Source organism: Sinohyriopsis cumingii, chromosome 8 (genome assembly GCF_028554795.1).
Source record: "Sinohyriopsis cumingii isolate HCF-2022 chromosome 8, ASM2855479v2, whole genome shotgun sequence".
Classification (NCBI taxonomy): Eukaryota; Metazoa; Mollusca; class Bivalvia; order Unionida; family Unionidae; genus Sinohyriopsis; species Sinohyriopsis cumingii.
Window position 1 is genome coordinate 71,564,471 of NC_142968.1, and position 16,067 is coordinate 71,580,537.

The 16,067-nt window shown below is 36.1% G+C and overlaps 1 protein-coding gene and 1 pseudogene across 2 annotated transcripts; both read right to left on the reverse strand.

Moving 5' to 3' along the window:
• Nucleotides 1-5,938: 5,938 nt before the first annotated feature.
• LOC149793790 (protein white pseudogene) lies at nt 5,939-8,431 on the reverse strand (annotated as a pseudogene). Its single transcript, XR_016422884.1, has 3 exons — nt 8,344-8,431; nt 6,912-7,073; nt 5,939-6,049 (listed from the first exon to the last, which is right to left on the reverse strand). The product of XR_016422884.1 is annotated as a protein white pseudogene (transcript).
• A 339-nt stretch (nt 8,432-8,770) lies between these two features.
• Nucleotides 8,771-12,959, reverse strand: LOC149793791 (uncharacterized). Its single transcript, XM_089967781.1, has 3 exons — nt 12,777-12,959; nt 10,444-10,613; nt 8,771-8,967 (listed from the first exon to the last, which is right to left on the reverse strand). The coding sequence occupies exons 1-3, from the start codon at nt 12,949-12,951 to the stop codon at nt 8,851-8,853; spliced, it is 462 nt and encodes a 153-aa protein (XP_089823907.1). The 5' UTR covers nt 12,952-12,959; the 3' UTR covers nt 8,771-8,850.
• Between the last annotated feature and the right edge of the window lie 3,108 nt (nt 12,960-16,067).

Consider the following 16,067-nt stretch of genomic DNA (forward strand, 5'->3'; position numbering starts at 1 on the left):
TCCACTCATGCTGAGTTCACCAGTCACTGCGTCGCCGGCTTTAGCAACACGTTTAAAGATCTCTCATATGGTCTGTCCGATTGATACGCTTGAATCTTTCATTTTTCCATCATCATTAAATACCACGATGTTATCGGTGATCGCGCCTAGGTCTCGCAGGATCATAACGACCCACTTGATATTGTTAGCTTTTAGCCGCCCATATGATCCTAAAATAGAACAACCTCAGGTGAATCAACCCCGGCGAGACGAATAAGATCAGCAAGTTCATCTCGTGTTGCATACGTTGACAAACCATTGCCACTCGGGCTTGTTTTAGGCAGATCTTCCGTAAATATCTACCGATATAAATTAATAATCTGTTTAAAACGACGGGCAGTATATTAGTGCACGATTTTATGCAGTAGCGCTGATGACCTTGATATGATGTTAAGTACATCAAGTAAATGTACGTCTGGACTGCCTATTGGTGGATATATTAATATCTGTGTTGGACATGTTGAATACCAGAGAGAATTGGTAGCGATTCAGCTGCTATACTGTAACATTTCTCTCGGTGGCGTCAATACATACAAATCAAAGTAAACAACACCACTTTGATCAACTGTGTATGCAACCCAATTGAATACTCCGACCAGAACAGTCATCGATTTTAATGATACCAGTTTCAACACAATTTTGCTATTCCAGTAAATGATCACGCAAAATAAAACACATCTGAATTTTTCTGTTATGTTTAGTCGTCGACCAGCACCAAGTTAGTCTAAATTAGACGTGGATAGTAATGATCGTATCGCCTTCCTAGTAATCTTAAAACCCGTCCCTTTTCCGAGGTCTTTAATTCCTGTCCTGTTGATATTTTCAGAGCCATGCCGACGTTGTTCCAACTGCACCAGGTTTAGCTGCTTTTGTAACAACTAGATTTAACGCTGGTATCGCCGCTAGAAGGAGAAATATTCCGCCGACCATTGCTGTATAGCTGACCACATTCACGGAATGATTAAGTAGCACACCAGATTTTGATTTCCTGGCGTTATTGTAATGTTTGGGTGAACATTCCGTCAATGATAATGTATTTAGGAATTCCAAGGCCGTTGGTTTTAAAGATATTTTCCCCCATAATTCTTCTTTGTTCCCGGTTGCAACCTTTCTTTGATAGGGTGTCAGACTAACATGGAAATGATGGTATGACACGATAACGCCATGAATAATCTAATTAAATGTTTAGAAAACATTGATATGTTTTGAAGACATTAACATGTTTTTTACTGGTGCATCAATGACCTTTACTCGCCCACCAACGCCGTCAAGCAACATTATGTTGTCTGACAGTATGACATCGATTGTTACGCAACAACCGGCTGGTAATCGTGCTACACGAAGTGTATGTCGACGACTGATTGCCTAAACAAATCTAGGTGTTTCAGCTAAACATAATATATTGCATATAGCGTTGCAATGTCCCGTTGAGATACGTGAAAACTAGAATCATCATGTTTCTTTCGTGCAATATGATTATCATCGAAAGTAACTAACACTTCTTCAGATGGTTTGTGATGTCAATTTATTCTCAGTGAAACCTCACTGACACCAAGCGTGTCAAATACCATTGGTTTTAGTGGTTTTGTTTCTACTTGCGCGGGTTTCTTGAAACACTATGAATGTATGTCGCGGCGCTGAAACTCCCTGATATGATGATATATGCCAGGTGAATAACTCAGCAACGTTACTCTGGATACTGTCTTTGGTCATCGTCAACCATTGGCGATGTTGATTAGTCACCGCTATATATGAAAGAGAGCAGCGTTTGTTCTTCAAAGAATGATGGTGCCATTGGTGGGATCCACAACGAAACCTTTGTCAGTCTTGCCTTACTATCATCAACACCAGCAGTATGTCAGATTATATCGTTGTCGGTGGCTTTTATGACAAGCACCACGGTGTTTTTAGTACAAAGGATACCTTTCCCAACATTTTTGCAGAATCCAAATTTGTGTTATTGGTATTACGCATGAAAATTCTTCGGCACCGTTTAACTTCGATCGACGCGCTGTGAACTCTTTGCTGAAATATTCATTCATCGATGCGACTTTGTTTCCAGCAGCGTTCATTCTCACGTTACTGCTTTTGGGATAAACAGTTGCATCGTTCGCAAGCATCATTGATGGACTGGCGGACTGTGAATAATCATCGGAATATCTTGCCAAACCCAGTATTTTCGTGACGACGCCGACATTTTCGAGACATGATTCAATATTCTTTTCATGAATGATATACACAACCAACTGGATCTCCAATTCCGTATGCTGTATTATCTGGTTTTAAAAGTTGACATTTGGTCACAATAAATGACTCGGCAGGCAAGAAATATATGATTGTATCCTGAACTTGCAACTCGATCTAGATTCATGCGTCAGGATCGCGGGCATCATAAGAATGATCCTAATAATTACGCACTGATTATGTGAGGACTGGCACGTCCGTGTCCCGATACACGCTTGTACATTTTATATTATTTGTTGTTGAAAATGACAGTCGCAGTCGAACGAGGTCATTTCCCGCTATCAGACTTGCGGTCATAGATTTTGTGTTTCTGGGCAGTTTGTTATCTTGACAGTGACGGTACTCCAGCTAATTATTTCAACCGCTCATTTGCAACTGGATTTAATATTTTATTGACACTTGCTGTCATCACTTAGATGCTGAGCAGTTTACCGGATATGGTGTTTGCCGGACTAAACGCGCGAGTCTATCCATGACTATTGAGAATGCTTTAACAACAATATCACAAACATTGCCAATAACCTTATCGCGAAGAACGTCTATGGCTTTCATACCTAAATGTTTTGCAATCGGGATAGCATTTCGGGCTTTCCTTCTGAATAAACCTTGGATAACATCGCTGAGTCCATCTCCGTAGATTGCTTTATAAACCGGCATGCGTGAACGTTTTATTGTCTACATTGGGAATTGTGTATAATCGTGTTTGTTTTTTTTTTTTGTTATCGCCAATCTAATTGATCAAGCGCTCTAGTAATCGTCGGTAATTTCATCGTTCAGTGGCCGATATACGCTACTGTCCATGGTGCCACCGGTAAATAAACTGAAACAAATATCAGCTACTTCATTTATGATTTAGTGGGAATTCTCGCCGGTTCGTCTTCCACCAATTTTTAGTCAATCAACATCAGCGAGGAAGTTATTTGGACAAAGTTTATCTAGTATCATCAGTGATTCAATGTTCACATTACCGCCTTGTTTCTTACAACCTCGATGTGTTTGAACATCATTGGTTAGACCCTCTCATGTCTTTCTTCACTCTGCAAGGGTGACTTTGTCGTATTTATTTCTTTATCCTCTTTTGTTTCAGATCTAGTTTTTTTTACACCCGATTTGTTTCTTTCTTCTCTCGATATTTCGAGTTGGCGCTTCATTTCTTCCTGATTTGTTTCCCTTTCCTCCTTTACTCTTGCAACATATTCCTATGCTGTTTGTTTAAAGATTTCAAATTCATTGTCGTCCCTTCTGACTTGCTGGATATCATTAGCCACGCGAACTACATCTTTGACCAATCGGTGGATTTTAGAGCATAAATATATTCTGGTTTTACGCATCGATCTCGACTATTACATCCATACACAGCAATATCAAGCATTTGGTCTTTATCCCTGAAGACTCCTTAGTAAGTGATTTTATTTTGTTAGTTCTACCTGTTGGTGGTAGTGGTGATATAACTTCGGGTTGCAGTGGTGGAGGTTGAAGACGGCCAGCAATAGCAGCAGGTAATGTGTCAAGAACGTTTTGTGTTTCTTCAGTTGCTATATAATATTTTTGGGATGGTTTGACAGTTAGTTTAAATAACTGTTCTGTACCTTCCGTAAATTCCACATTAACTTCCCGACGCTGTTGTATCTGTTGTTTGACAGAATCACCGACTAGAATATATTTCTTAATTTCCTGCAGTCGTTCTCGAACTAATTTAGCCGTGCAAGATTCCATAGTAAGCACAGAATTGGCCATTATTATTACTAAAGCAACAATTTAATTAGGGATCATTAAGGCAGTTGATATAAATGGTTCTAGAATATACAGTAGCGTATTTGTTCAGCTACAGAGAATTGACGGATTGTCAATTCGACTCACGACTTACACATTTCCAATGTCACGTGTCAAGCTCAGCTAAAATAACTAATCTATAAAATATATATGACTAATTTACCTGCTATTAACAGCTTGCGGGTTTTTCGACGCTCAATCTAAAACCAATGCCAGTTACGTTGTACTTAACAAAAGTAGAATCATTTACAATGTTATGATATTTCATAAATTCTCTTTTTATTTTTTTTTATAAATACGTGTATAATATTATTTGTATTTGTATGTATGTCGGTCTGTTCAATGAATGCGAATGTACTGATGCATTCTCTACGACTCGCTGTAAACAGCACCATTGGTACATATCATGAAGGTAAGTAACACTTTATATAGTGTTGTAAATAAAGTAATCATATTGAAACTTACATCAAGTTCTCAAGATAATGCTTCTGGGTGGGACATCATGCTAGACATCACTATAAACTACCACACTATAGGCATCGTAGCGATATGACTTAAAACTTGTTAAATCTACATTAAAAATCCTAATCACACACACATACTTCAAGTTATATTGAAGAAACACGCGACTCATCTATTGTCGGCTTTAAAAAAAATAGTATAAGTGGGGATGGATGCCTGCGACCGAATGGAGTAAGATAAAAATATCATTGAACGGGTATTTGTAAACTTGTAAAACTTAACCAAGGTGAACTTGCTTGGGACCCCTTCCGAACTCAAATAATGGTGTTCATTTTTATAGAACCCGGAGTTCACTTAGGGGTGTGTGTGTGTTTGATTACAAAGTTGAAATTCAGCCTTGACAGCTCTCTAAATCTTCCTAATTTCATTCTAAGTTTCCGTTTCGAACTTAGCGATTTGCCATGGGATGTATTCACACACAATTGAGAAAACAAACTATAACAATTATCCAAGAAAGCTATTCAAAATATATTCAACAGCAATCATTCCTATTTGCTGTTATACAAGGCTCGGATTCGCCTTTGGTGACTATTAAAGCAGCATTGTTACGGATAAAATCAATGCACATACAAGGCCTGGATTGTAAAATCGGGCCTTGCCTGGGGAAAGAAGGCAGTTAATGCTCCTTTGTGTGTTCGTTCGATCCCCTTCCCATTCTGCTGCTAGCTGAAAGCCCGCATAATCGATCAGTATCCAAAATATGTATCGATTGTAGAAATTTGATAAAAGTGAAATATAATGCGGAGAGGCAGGCACACACACACACACACACCGACATACACACACACGCGCGCGCGCATACATACGGTTAGGAAACTCTCAAGTAAGCCGTGAAAATATGAAGCTTGATCGCAAAGTTTACAACCAACATTTAGGGCAAGTAACAACAGGTGGTTTGGTAATACATGAGCTGTGATCACTAAAGCAAATACAGCTTTTCTGTCTCAATATTAAACACGTGATGCATGGTCCCAGCCTAATCTTTCTGTAACAACCAATCATCATTGTACTCGGTTAAATCAGGCATCAATCTCCAGCTGTCAGTCAATGTGCCATGTAGTAACGTAGCAAACCAACCAATTATATTTCGATAAAGAACAGCTATAGTCAGTGATACAAAAAAATATAGTCTGAACCTAGACAATATCCGAGCGCCCCACCCCTCCACACACACACACACACACACACACACAAAGACAAACCCAAACACACAAAAACAAAAACATATAGCTACCTCAGGTTTTATGCTCTTAAACTTTACATCAGGGAGCAAATTACATTTTGACCTTCGGGAATAATATTCGTAAGTAGTTTCCTCCATGTCACTTTGCTTCTTTCTTTCATATTTGAATTAATACATTTACAATCTACACTTACTAATAAAGTCTGCAGGATTATAATGGATTTCACATTTGAAGCCCACGTGCTCTAGATACAGCAATGCATCTGACCTCTGTCCGACATACGCCACCTGAAGGCAAAATAAAGCTGATAGGAACATTTCATTGCAAAGCACCTAATAATGTACTACGTTTCAGACTGGTCCAACATAATTTCTGCTACAAAAAGCTTCATACGTGTCGGTGTTAACAACGACATGTCGTGTGAATAAACGTTTGATTCTTTGTTCAGCCTCGTTCTGAGTTTTTAGTTCACTTTTTTTTTCCTTTAAATGTTTGGCGAACAAACTGCAAAATTAGGAATAACAGCTGACAATTGCTATTTGTTTGTATAATGATGCGCAAGAAGCCCTATTAAATAATATGAAGAAAAACAATTACAAAATTCCAGAAACTTTATGGAATGTATAGTCCTTGTAAAATCAAAGTGTTCTGACCCATAACTGAGCAACATTTGGTTATAATAGATAACCTTGTCAAACGTTGAGATTGTGAAAAGCGTTGAAAGTCTTTCATAAGTTTATAAATAAAGACAATAGGACCTTCTGGAGGAAAGTACCCGTAGACGATCTCATCTTGCGGTGACACTGACTTTTGTGCAGGAAGTGAGAGCGCCATTTGGGAAGCAGTTTGAACTGAAAACCACAATATACTGTCCAAGATTTTGACGCCGTTCTAACGTCCAGACCTTTCATATGACGTTGAGCTTTGAGGCATTTTAATTATTTCTTATTACTGATATAACGTTTAAAAATGAATCAGACTATCAAAAACAGTTTTTTGCTTTATAGTGTAAAACTCATTTTGTGTCAGTAAAACCATCGTTACCATCCGGAGATCCTAAGAAAAGAAGACTTTTGTGTTTATAAAAAGGTCCCACACTGTAATGTTCACAAACGTCATTTCATGTTCTGGTGAACCCGTTTCACTCACCTTCCCATGAGCCAGAAGAAGAAGCTTGTCAAACATGTGGTACACCTGACTGGATGGTTGATTGATGCTGAAGATGATGATCTTGTTCTTTTCGTCCGCCAATTTCCTCAGTTGCTGCATCAGGGTAAGTGCTGTGCTAGAATCAAGGCCCGAAGTAGGTTCCTTTGCTCAATGACAAATAATATTGATAGTGAATAGAACAGTTTGCATATGACTGTGTGCGTGATCTTGTAAATATTTGTTCAGAACATATTCACTCCTAGCCTCTCATGCACACATACGCAGTCTCTCTTTCTATCTCTCTCTTTCTGTATATATATATATATATATATATATATATATATATATATATATATATATATATATATATATATATATATATATATATATATATATATATATATGGAGACCGTATTTACATACCGCTACTCAGTCTGCTTCAACTATTCCATACGAATCGCCTCTGAGCTTCACGTGTTTCGATTTCAACATATGGATACAGTTTTGGTTAATTGTATTATGAGGTTAAATATGTGTTGTTTTTAATTTGCATTTCAAGGTAATCATGGCAAAGATATCATTGAACGCAGGAAAGGAGGAACTCATCTCAGTGTAAACAAATGTCCTTCTAAGATATACAAATCAAACGTTTTCATATCCTCTCTAGCATAATATACGCATTGTACAATGTCAGTTAATCTGAATCGTCTCTTTGAAACATAGCAATGATTAAATATTAAACGTTAATACATGTTACTGTTGTTGATATATAGGATTTTACGTTTCAATTTGACTTATTGATGTGAGCCAACCGGAAATATTTGAATCGGATAGTCTCGTGAGTTATTCCGAGACAAAGATCTTTCTGTATTTACTATAATAACAGATAATACGTGACTTATAACACCGCTGTTCCAGTTCTACATACGCATGCGCCACAATAACGGCTTCTTTGCATTTTACTTGAAATGAGTATGTATTTGTGTTTGTGATTTCGATTTATACGTAGCTTTAACATTTTTTCAGTCATATCGCTACGATGTCTGCAGTGTGGCAGTTTAAAGTGACGTCTAGCACTGGGGCATCATGCCGCAGACATGTAGCATGATGTCCACCCAGTCACATTATCTTGACACCAGGCCGACCAGTCCTAACACTAACCTTTTAATGCTGAGCGCCAAGCGAGGCAGCTGTTAGTACCATTTTTGTAAGTCTTTGATATGACGCAGCCAGGGATCAAACCCACGACCTCCCGCATCCGAGGCGGACGCTCTAACCACTGGGCCACCGGAGCGGTAATACTTGAAATGAATGATGGCTCCTGCAATGAAAACTCTAATCTGCCAGTGTAGCATAATACTGCAGATAGGAGTCAAATGTAAATACAGTACCTTAAAGATTCTCCAATTCCAGACAATATTTTTCTACTTACATCAAGAAGAAGTATGTCCGGATTGGTTAGAAGCTCACATATAATACTAGCTCTCTTTTTCTCCCATCCAGACAGACCTGGGCTGAACATGTCTCGCATTCCTGAATTGAATCCATCAAATGAATCAGCACAGGACTTAAAGCTTAATGAAAAATGGCATTTCTAAAATAAAGGCCATGAAAGAAAAAAGAAAGCACAATTACAACTTAGAATGAGAGACTTGGAACCTGGATATATTTTAATTTAACTTTGAAATAAAATATGCTAATAAACACATACACAGTAATATGCGAAAGAGAAATAATGTGGGATAGAAATATTACCAAAAGATATTAAGAAATAAAATTTGATGTTTGATACATTTTTGAAACGCTTTTCCATCAGGAAGAAAACATTACCATTGTTTTGCTAAATACAGTTTAAACTTGAAACAGAGAATACTTTATTTTCTTCCTTTCGTCAATATAAAGTTTTCCGTTTGTGCTATATTATTAATTTTGAAAGTCTCTAAAGTGTACTTGTATCTAAACATTTCTTAACATCCAGAACTTCTGCCAGCTCTTCGATTTGCTTAAGTTTTTCTGCTTTCGGTATGGATTCTGGCAAACGAATCATTAATGTAAACTGCAATAATAATAATAATAATAATAATAATGATAACAACAACAATAATAATAATAATAATAATAATAATAATAATAATAATAATGATAATTATTATTATTATTATTATTATTATTATAAGTTCGGAAACAAAAATAACTTTTAAGCAACGTCGAAAGTTTTCTACAGCTACTTCTCCGCTTTTTAATATATTCAACCACTACTATTCCACTGCATTGACAGACAAAGTCCTCAAAGCGAAATTCATCAAATATATCATGCACATTTTGGAGGCTACAACATGTAAAGGGCTTCGTAAAACTGTCACCTTCACTAAAGTTTGGTAAATGTTACCGTTGACTATCTATCATGAGCAGAAGCCACGAACTGCATTCTTCTCGCATGTGAGTACCACAGGGGCAGCATAACTAAAGTGTTTCATGAATTTCCACTGAGCTACTTGGGAGCTGATTTGATAAGGGAACGACAGACGGAAAGACTGAGGGTATAATTATGTATATCCGACTTTCAAGCCTGGAGCGAAATATATACCAAAATGAAAATCTCTGCACATTATCGGGCCCTCGCCCCTTCAAAAAGGTCTGGATTAGTGATAAAGTTAGAGTCTTTTCTCGTTTCCAATGGTATAGTCATAGTTTCATCAATTGAGTCTTCATACATTTGCATCCCTCAAGTGTTTCCCCTAAAGCATCTTTTCAATCTCTTTTTTGCATTATTCTCATCGTAGGATCATCATGCAGCATTTCCTGCTGACAATATATGCTCAGGCTAAAATTATGGGATTCCAAATGCAGAGATCACGTTTTCGATTCCAGGAGCCTTTTATCTTCCAATTGATTAATATTACCATACCATTAGTCTTTAATTTGATTAAGTTATTTTGTTACCGGTTTGGCAAGTAGTTATTGTAGTTAGTGTATTATTTAGGCAGCTCAAAAGGTAATTAATGTTTTGTCAAACGCTACCTAGAAATGTCTCTTATCCTTTTCCAAAACAGAGACTAAAATGTTTTCCCTGGCTCCTGATTCAATATTCTAGAAATGTTTTGAAGCATAACTCAGGTCAAAGATTTAAAAAAGCAAGACAACAAACAAAAACATAGAAACTTGCAAATCATCTTTTATTTGGCGAAATCATACATAATGGAAAGCAGCACGGTATTTGCGCAAAACAATGTTAAAAAAGAGCCTCAAAGGTATATGATTCTAATTTCCTTCTACACAAAGTTACTGAAGATCAAATTATTTGGACTATGAGCTTTAACCTGAGATTCATACTTCAAAACCAAGCACAATCGGGTCGTATGTATGTTGTATTTCAGTTAACTGTACACTTAACGTTCTACCAAGTGTGTGACTATTTCCAAATTTTCTAGATTAAACACTTTATTTTTGAAAGACGCGTTGACAGGGAAAGATAACACTGATGCAGTGAAAGATCATTATAGGGCATGCAATACTGGCAACGAAAACGTACGTATAGTGTTTCCCATAAAGTTAGGCTAGGGAAAAAGGTGCCCTCTTGAAGAACGAATCCAAGACTTCGACGCAAATTTCTGTCCATCGGTTTGCCGTTCAATTTAATAAAACCATATTGAGGGCTTCGTCTGCCTGCGATGGTGCTAAGCAGGGATGTCTTCCCAGACCCTTCAAATGGAAACAATTATCTTCGTTTTGAAATTACAGGTGTATGTTGTAAAGTATATCCCTATAGGAACAAGGATTAAGTTTTAAAATCATCAAATATTTATTGTATAATATTACAAAAAAATATTTTCAGCAGATATTTTAACATTCATTAATTATATATATATATATATATATATATATATATATATATATATATATATATGGGGGGGAGAAACGACGAGACAGGGAGATAGAGCGAGAGTACGGAAGCTATCTAAGGGAAGTGATGAGTTGGGGGTCTCATATCCGCCTTTGATACCTATCCACATCCATCTAGATCTTGTTACGTTTTTAAACTCTAATAAACAGTAACACAGAAAGAGTGAAAACAACAAGCTTTATAAAATTTAACAAAAAATGTTTTCCCTTGAAAAATTCTGTAAAAATGGAAAAAGGAGAAGAACTTACTGTTTCAAGAAACAAATCCAAAAATGATCCAATAATAATCCAACCATAATCCAAGAAAAACCCACGAATTAAATCGCAAACGTCTTAGTAATAAATATTCAAATAAGTTCGAATCCTAATGGAAAATCAAAGATGGATGACGATGACGTATGTTGTACTCTGTACTGTGTTGTCTTTTACAGTTCCTTGTAGAAATACAAATAATGACACTCCGGTGTTGGAAATCCAAGTCAAATTTATAAGCAATGTTTTCTAAAATTTGTGTGTGAGAACTCTTCAAAATATTTCCAGATAAAAATATAATTAATCCTTTTGAAATCTAACTGATTTTTAGAAAATTATATCTCAAAATCTGACTATAACAAAATAACTTGACATCAGTGTAAAAAGCCAAAAACTAAGAAATCTATCTCTACGCATCTCTATTAAAACTAACAGATGCACAGTAATGGAAAAACCGGAATTGCAAAACACAGGGCCACGTGAACGTGTTTACATGTTAAAAGAATCACATACACAGAATATGGTCTTGATTAGACCAATGATTTTACTCCGAGAAAAAAAAAATTGTTTACATCTTAAATCATGACATCGACAACAAAAACAAAATCATTTTAAAATAAACATAGAAATTGTTTACGTTGCTGCTACTAATTTTGAATCAAGGTCAGGATCTAGGTTAACACCTTGTGTTTACAAAAGAATGATTCAGGTCAACTGATTTCTGGAAAAATATCGTCTCCAGTGAAAACATTTACATTATAATAGCACATAATAGAACAAAAAATTTAAAAACTGACAATTAATTGAATTAAAATAAATATGAATTAAATCAGATTTACGTAACAATCTACACTGTATCCGGAGCTTATTTCGTGACCTAAAGTGGCGTCTTTGCCAGCAAAGCCTACTACACGGCTTTCGTTTATATTTTTCTCAGTTAAAACATTCCTTCCCGATTCTGTCATACGCATGTTAGTATGCGACTCAATTTGATTTTGATGACATGGAAAGACAGAGAGAGAGAGAGAAAAAAAAAACTGCTTATGTTATAAAACTAAAGACAAACTGAACAGGTGATTCTTCATATAGAAAGTTGTAATGTTTGATGTTTATATTAGAGGTGATTTGGAATATTTACATTTGCAGATCAATATGTCTGTACAAGTGATGCAGTCAGGGCCAAAAGAGTTATGAATATGGGAATGATTCTTAAACGCGTAGCGAGAAATATTAAAGGAGTCTAGTCAGATAATGACTTGTACAACCATCTATCTATCTATCTATCTATCTATCTATCTATCTATCTATCTATCTATCTATCTATCTATCTATCTGTCTGTCTGTCTATCTATCTATCTGTCTATCTATCTATTTATCTATCTCTCTCTCTCTCTCTCTCTCTCTCTCTCTCTCTCTCTCTCTATATACATATATATATATATATATATATATATATATATATATATATATATATATATCCAATTATCTATCTATCTATATATACAAGAATCCTTTTATCAGCAAGTGAAGGGGGCTGGGTCAGTGTGTGTTCGCGAATTTGCACAGTTTAATTTCATCTTTTTTTTAATAAAAAAATCAAGTATCTTCATTACCAGAGGACGAGAGTCTCCGATATTCTGTGTTGAAAACGTTACATCATTATAATAATAAAAAGGAATAAAAATACTCAATTAAATCCTTTATTCCCACCTGAAGGTCCCATAATAGTGACCAGTTGCCCGCTCTTTGCCACAATACTGACGTCACTAAGAATGGAAACGTCATGTATAGTCATGCTTACGTCTTCTGCTTCAAGTACAAGCCTTGGTGACAAACGTGTTGCCCCACACATTGCGGAATCCGGATTATTTAGAATGGCACTCATGTCCGGAAGCAAACCAACTAAATAGAAAATGTAAACAATATAAGGTGTGTTTAAAGAAATAAACTTTGTTCTCCATCAGACGAGCTGCTTTTATGTAAATGGGCATAACCGCATGGGATCGTTCTAGCAAGAAACATGACAAAATGGCAGGAATTAAGTCTACATGAAGGAAAATAAAAGTATCTTATATCGTCATAAATTTAAAAACTGTGTGTAAAATCGATGAAAAGCTATTAAAATGTATTTAAAAAAATGACAAAATAACTGAGTGAAAACGAAAACCTCTTGACCCTATGGATCCATCCAACGACCTAAACTATCATCGGGATTGGGGGTGGGGTACAAGGCGTTCAGAAAGAGCATGCGTATCTTATATTCCTACTATGCATCACATATGTCAAGAATTTGAATAAACTAAATCTTGACACAATAACCACTTTCAATGACACAACCGTTGGATAACCAAGTTATCTGGAAACGGAGCAGTGTGGGGACATACAATTTAAATACGAATTGATTAGGTTGTGGGTGATGGAATGCTATTAAAATATTAGGAGTGTCATGGAATTTTATAAATCCTTTTAATTATTAAATACATGTACTCGGGTTCCAGATTTTTTTGTACAGCGATACCTTAGGGTGATTTATGTATATTGTACAATATTTCCAAACAGCGAGTTCAGTTCATCATATGCCGCACGTACGAAATGCTTTTAATGGAAAGACCCTATTACTTCCAGCTCACAGACGATGTATGGCGACATCGTCTGTGCATAAATGCATTACCGTAAGGCTAAATCTAGGCATTACGGAACGTGTTGTCAGCGAGTAGTCTATCACCTGCGCAAGTTATATCTGCAACACAAAAACACGTATGGCCGTGGCAATGGAGGAAATTTTATGATATTTTCCCGCCAAGTCCGGCGTGTTTCCGTTGTGGACAAGACTGGATCACTAGCATCTATAACTAGGGAAAACAGATAAAACAACAAATGACTCAAAACAACGGAACAGAAATGGAAATAAAAACAAGGACTTTGACTTAGGATAACGATTTGAAATATGGAATTTCTTCATATATCATGGCAAGAACACAGGAATGGAAATGGACTTTGACTCAGAAATTTTGACAATTTATATGGAACTTTAACAAAGTGTTAATATGGATCTACCGCAGCAGACATAATGTCAGGCAGAGAAGGGAGATCTTTCTCGCCAAAATCAGGCTCATTAACAAGGTGGGTTTCGGATTGATTCACTAGGACATTTAAAGGGGTATAAACCACAAAACAAATAAACAACTCAACTAAAAAGAACAGAAATCGATATGAACAAGAACTATGATATATTATATTGTTTTCGAGATGACAAATGTTCTAAACCAGGAACGGAAATGGACTTGGACACACGAATATAGAAGATGTACATGGATAATACATTTCTAAAGAAATAGAATCAATAAATGGATTCCCTGGTACTTTGTATGAAGTATATCCCGCTTCGCACAGACTCTGTAACGGAGCCACCCCAAGAAAACGTACAAAAAAGGAAGAGCCGGATAGTCAGCAAAACGAACAAAAGGAAAGAAGAACCTGTTAGACGACGATTTTGATGAATTACTTTCAAAATTGCCATATGGTTAACTCTTACTTATCTAAAATACTTGAATCTGATTACAAATACTGACTATTACAACTTGGAATTTACTACAAACTTATGACTATTTATAACTCAACACGGTTTAATTACTTTTAAGTTTCCGAAGCAATGCTTATTGATTACTGCTTTTTTGATAACTAACCTAAATATTTTGAATAAATTTTAAAATTTCAGAAGGGAATGACTTTCCCTTCTAAAATACTGGCATCTCAACATGCAACCAAGAACTTCTAACTGATAATATAAAACAATTTAACAGTGTTTTCCATCACGTCCGCTTGATAGAAGTTTTCAATCCTCTTTTTGCGCCAAGGTGCAACAAGAACACCGATCACAATTAAATCACAATATGCTAAGGCATATAGAAAACCTGGAACACCAATAACAACACGCAACACACGTACTCACTCAACAAAACACAAAGCACTTAGACACTTTATTATTTTCAACATTAAATATTTTATTTTCGGCTTTAAATACTTTTTCAAAATTACTTTTAATACACTAGGTTTAGATAAGAACAAACAACGATAATGAATTTGACCTAGACAAAGCCGTCCTTACTTTTAAAGGGGAGTTACTAAAACACAAGAAAAACTGATGCACAGCATAAGGACAAAATGACTCTGGCAGATTAAATATAACATCTGCATCCACAAAAACAAAAAGGAAAGGAATCCCTCTCTTGGACTCTATAGTCCTAAGGAAAATTAGTACTATCGTACGTTTTAAGCGAGGGTGGTTAGAAATTAGGCCCACTGCCAGCCCAGGCACAGGGAAGAGAGTATAACTACCTAAGCTGTATTGGGATAACATAAGAATTTGCAATTTGGCGAGCAAAACAGAGAGTAACCCTGAGGAAATTATACTTATTTTATGTATCTGTTATTATTTTATTTTAACACCAACACATCCAACACTAATTGGGTGGACAAGGAAACACTGCACCACATAACATTCTCGGAAGACTAGGGTGTCACTTCAGAATCCTACCTAGCTTTATGCTAGGCTATGGCCTCGAAGCGTCAACATCTACCTTAAGGACTCGCATGAGACACATGGTATGCCAGCGCAGATAGTGAAAATACTAGAAGAGGATTTAGACGCTATAGTTTTTAACAGTAACCACTTAACATAGAGTAATTCTGCGGAAACAAGCCCAAGGAAAATTAACTTCATAACTAACATAAAGCGTTACGTCCTAGAAGCACGCATCGTAGGAAGGGATTTAATTGTATATTGCCCGACCTAGATAAAAGTGAGGGACTATTAGATTCTGATAACAATTTACATAAATTAATAAAAGCTCTTTTAAAAGCAAATATTATAATAGATGTTTCCAAGATATTTTAATGGAAAGAAATGGTAATATACATAAAATTGTGCTCACAATAAGGGGAGCCGTCTAAATACTTTTTGTATATCAGAAGGACATGTCGATGTAGTAACAAAATGCT

Excerpts from the sequence above, each read along its gene's own strand:
- LOC149793791 (XM_089967781.1), bottom strand. The coding sequence starts at position 12,951 with ATGAGTGCCATTCTAAATAATCCGGATTCCGCAATGTGTGGGGCAACA. Across the intron at positions 10,614-12,776 it reads CACTATTATGGGACCTTCAG|GGTCTGGGAAGACATCCCTG; the intron begins GTGGGAATAAAG and ends TTCCATTTGAAG. Across the intron at positions 8,968-10,443 it reads CTTTATGGGAAACACTATAC|TTTACATTAATGATTCGTTT; the intron begins GTACGTTTTCGT and ends TTATTATTGCAG.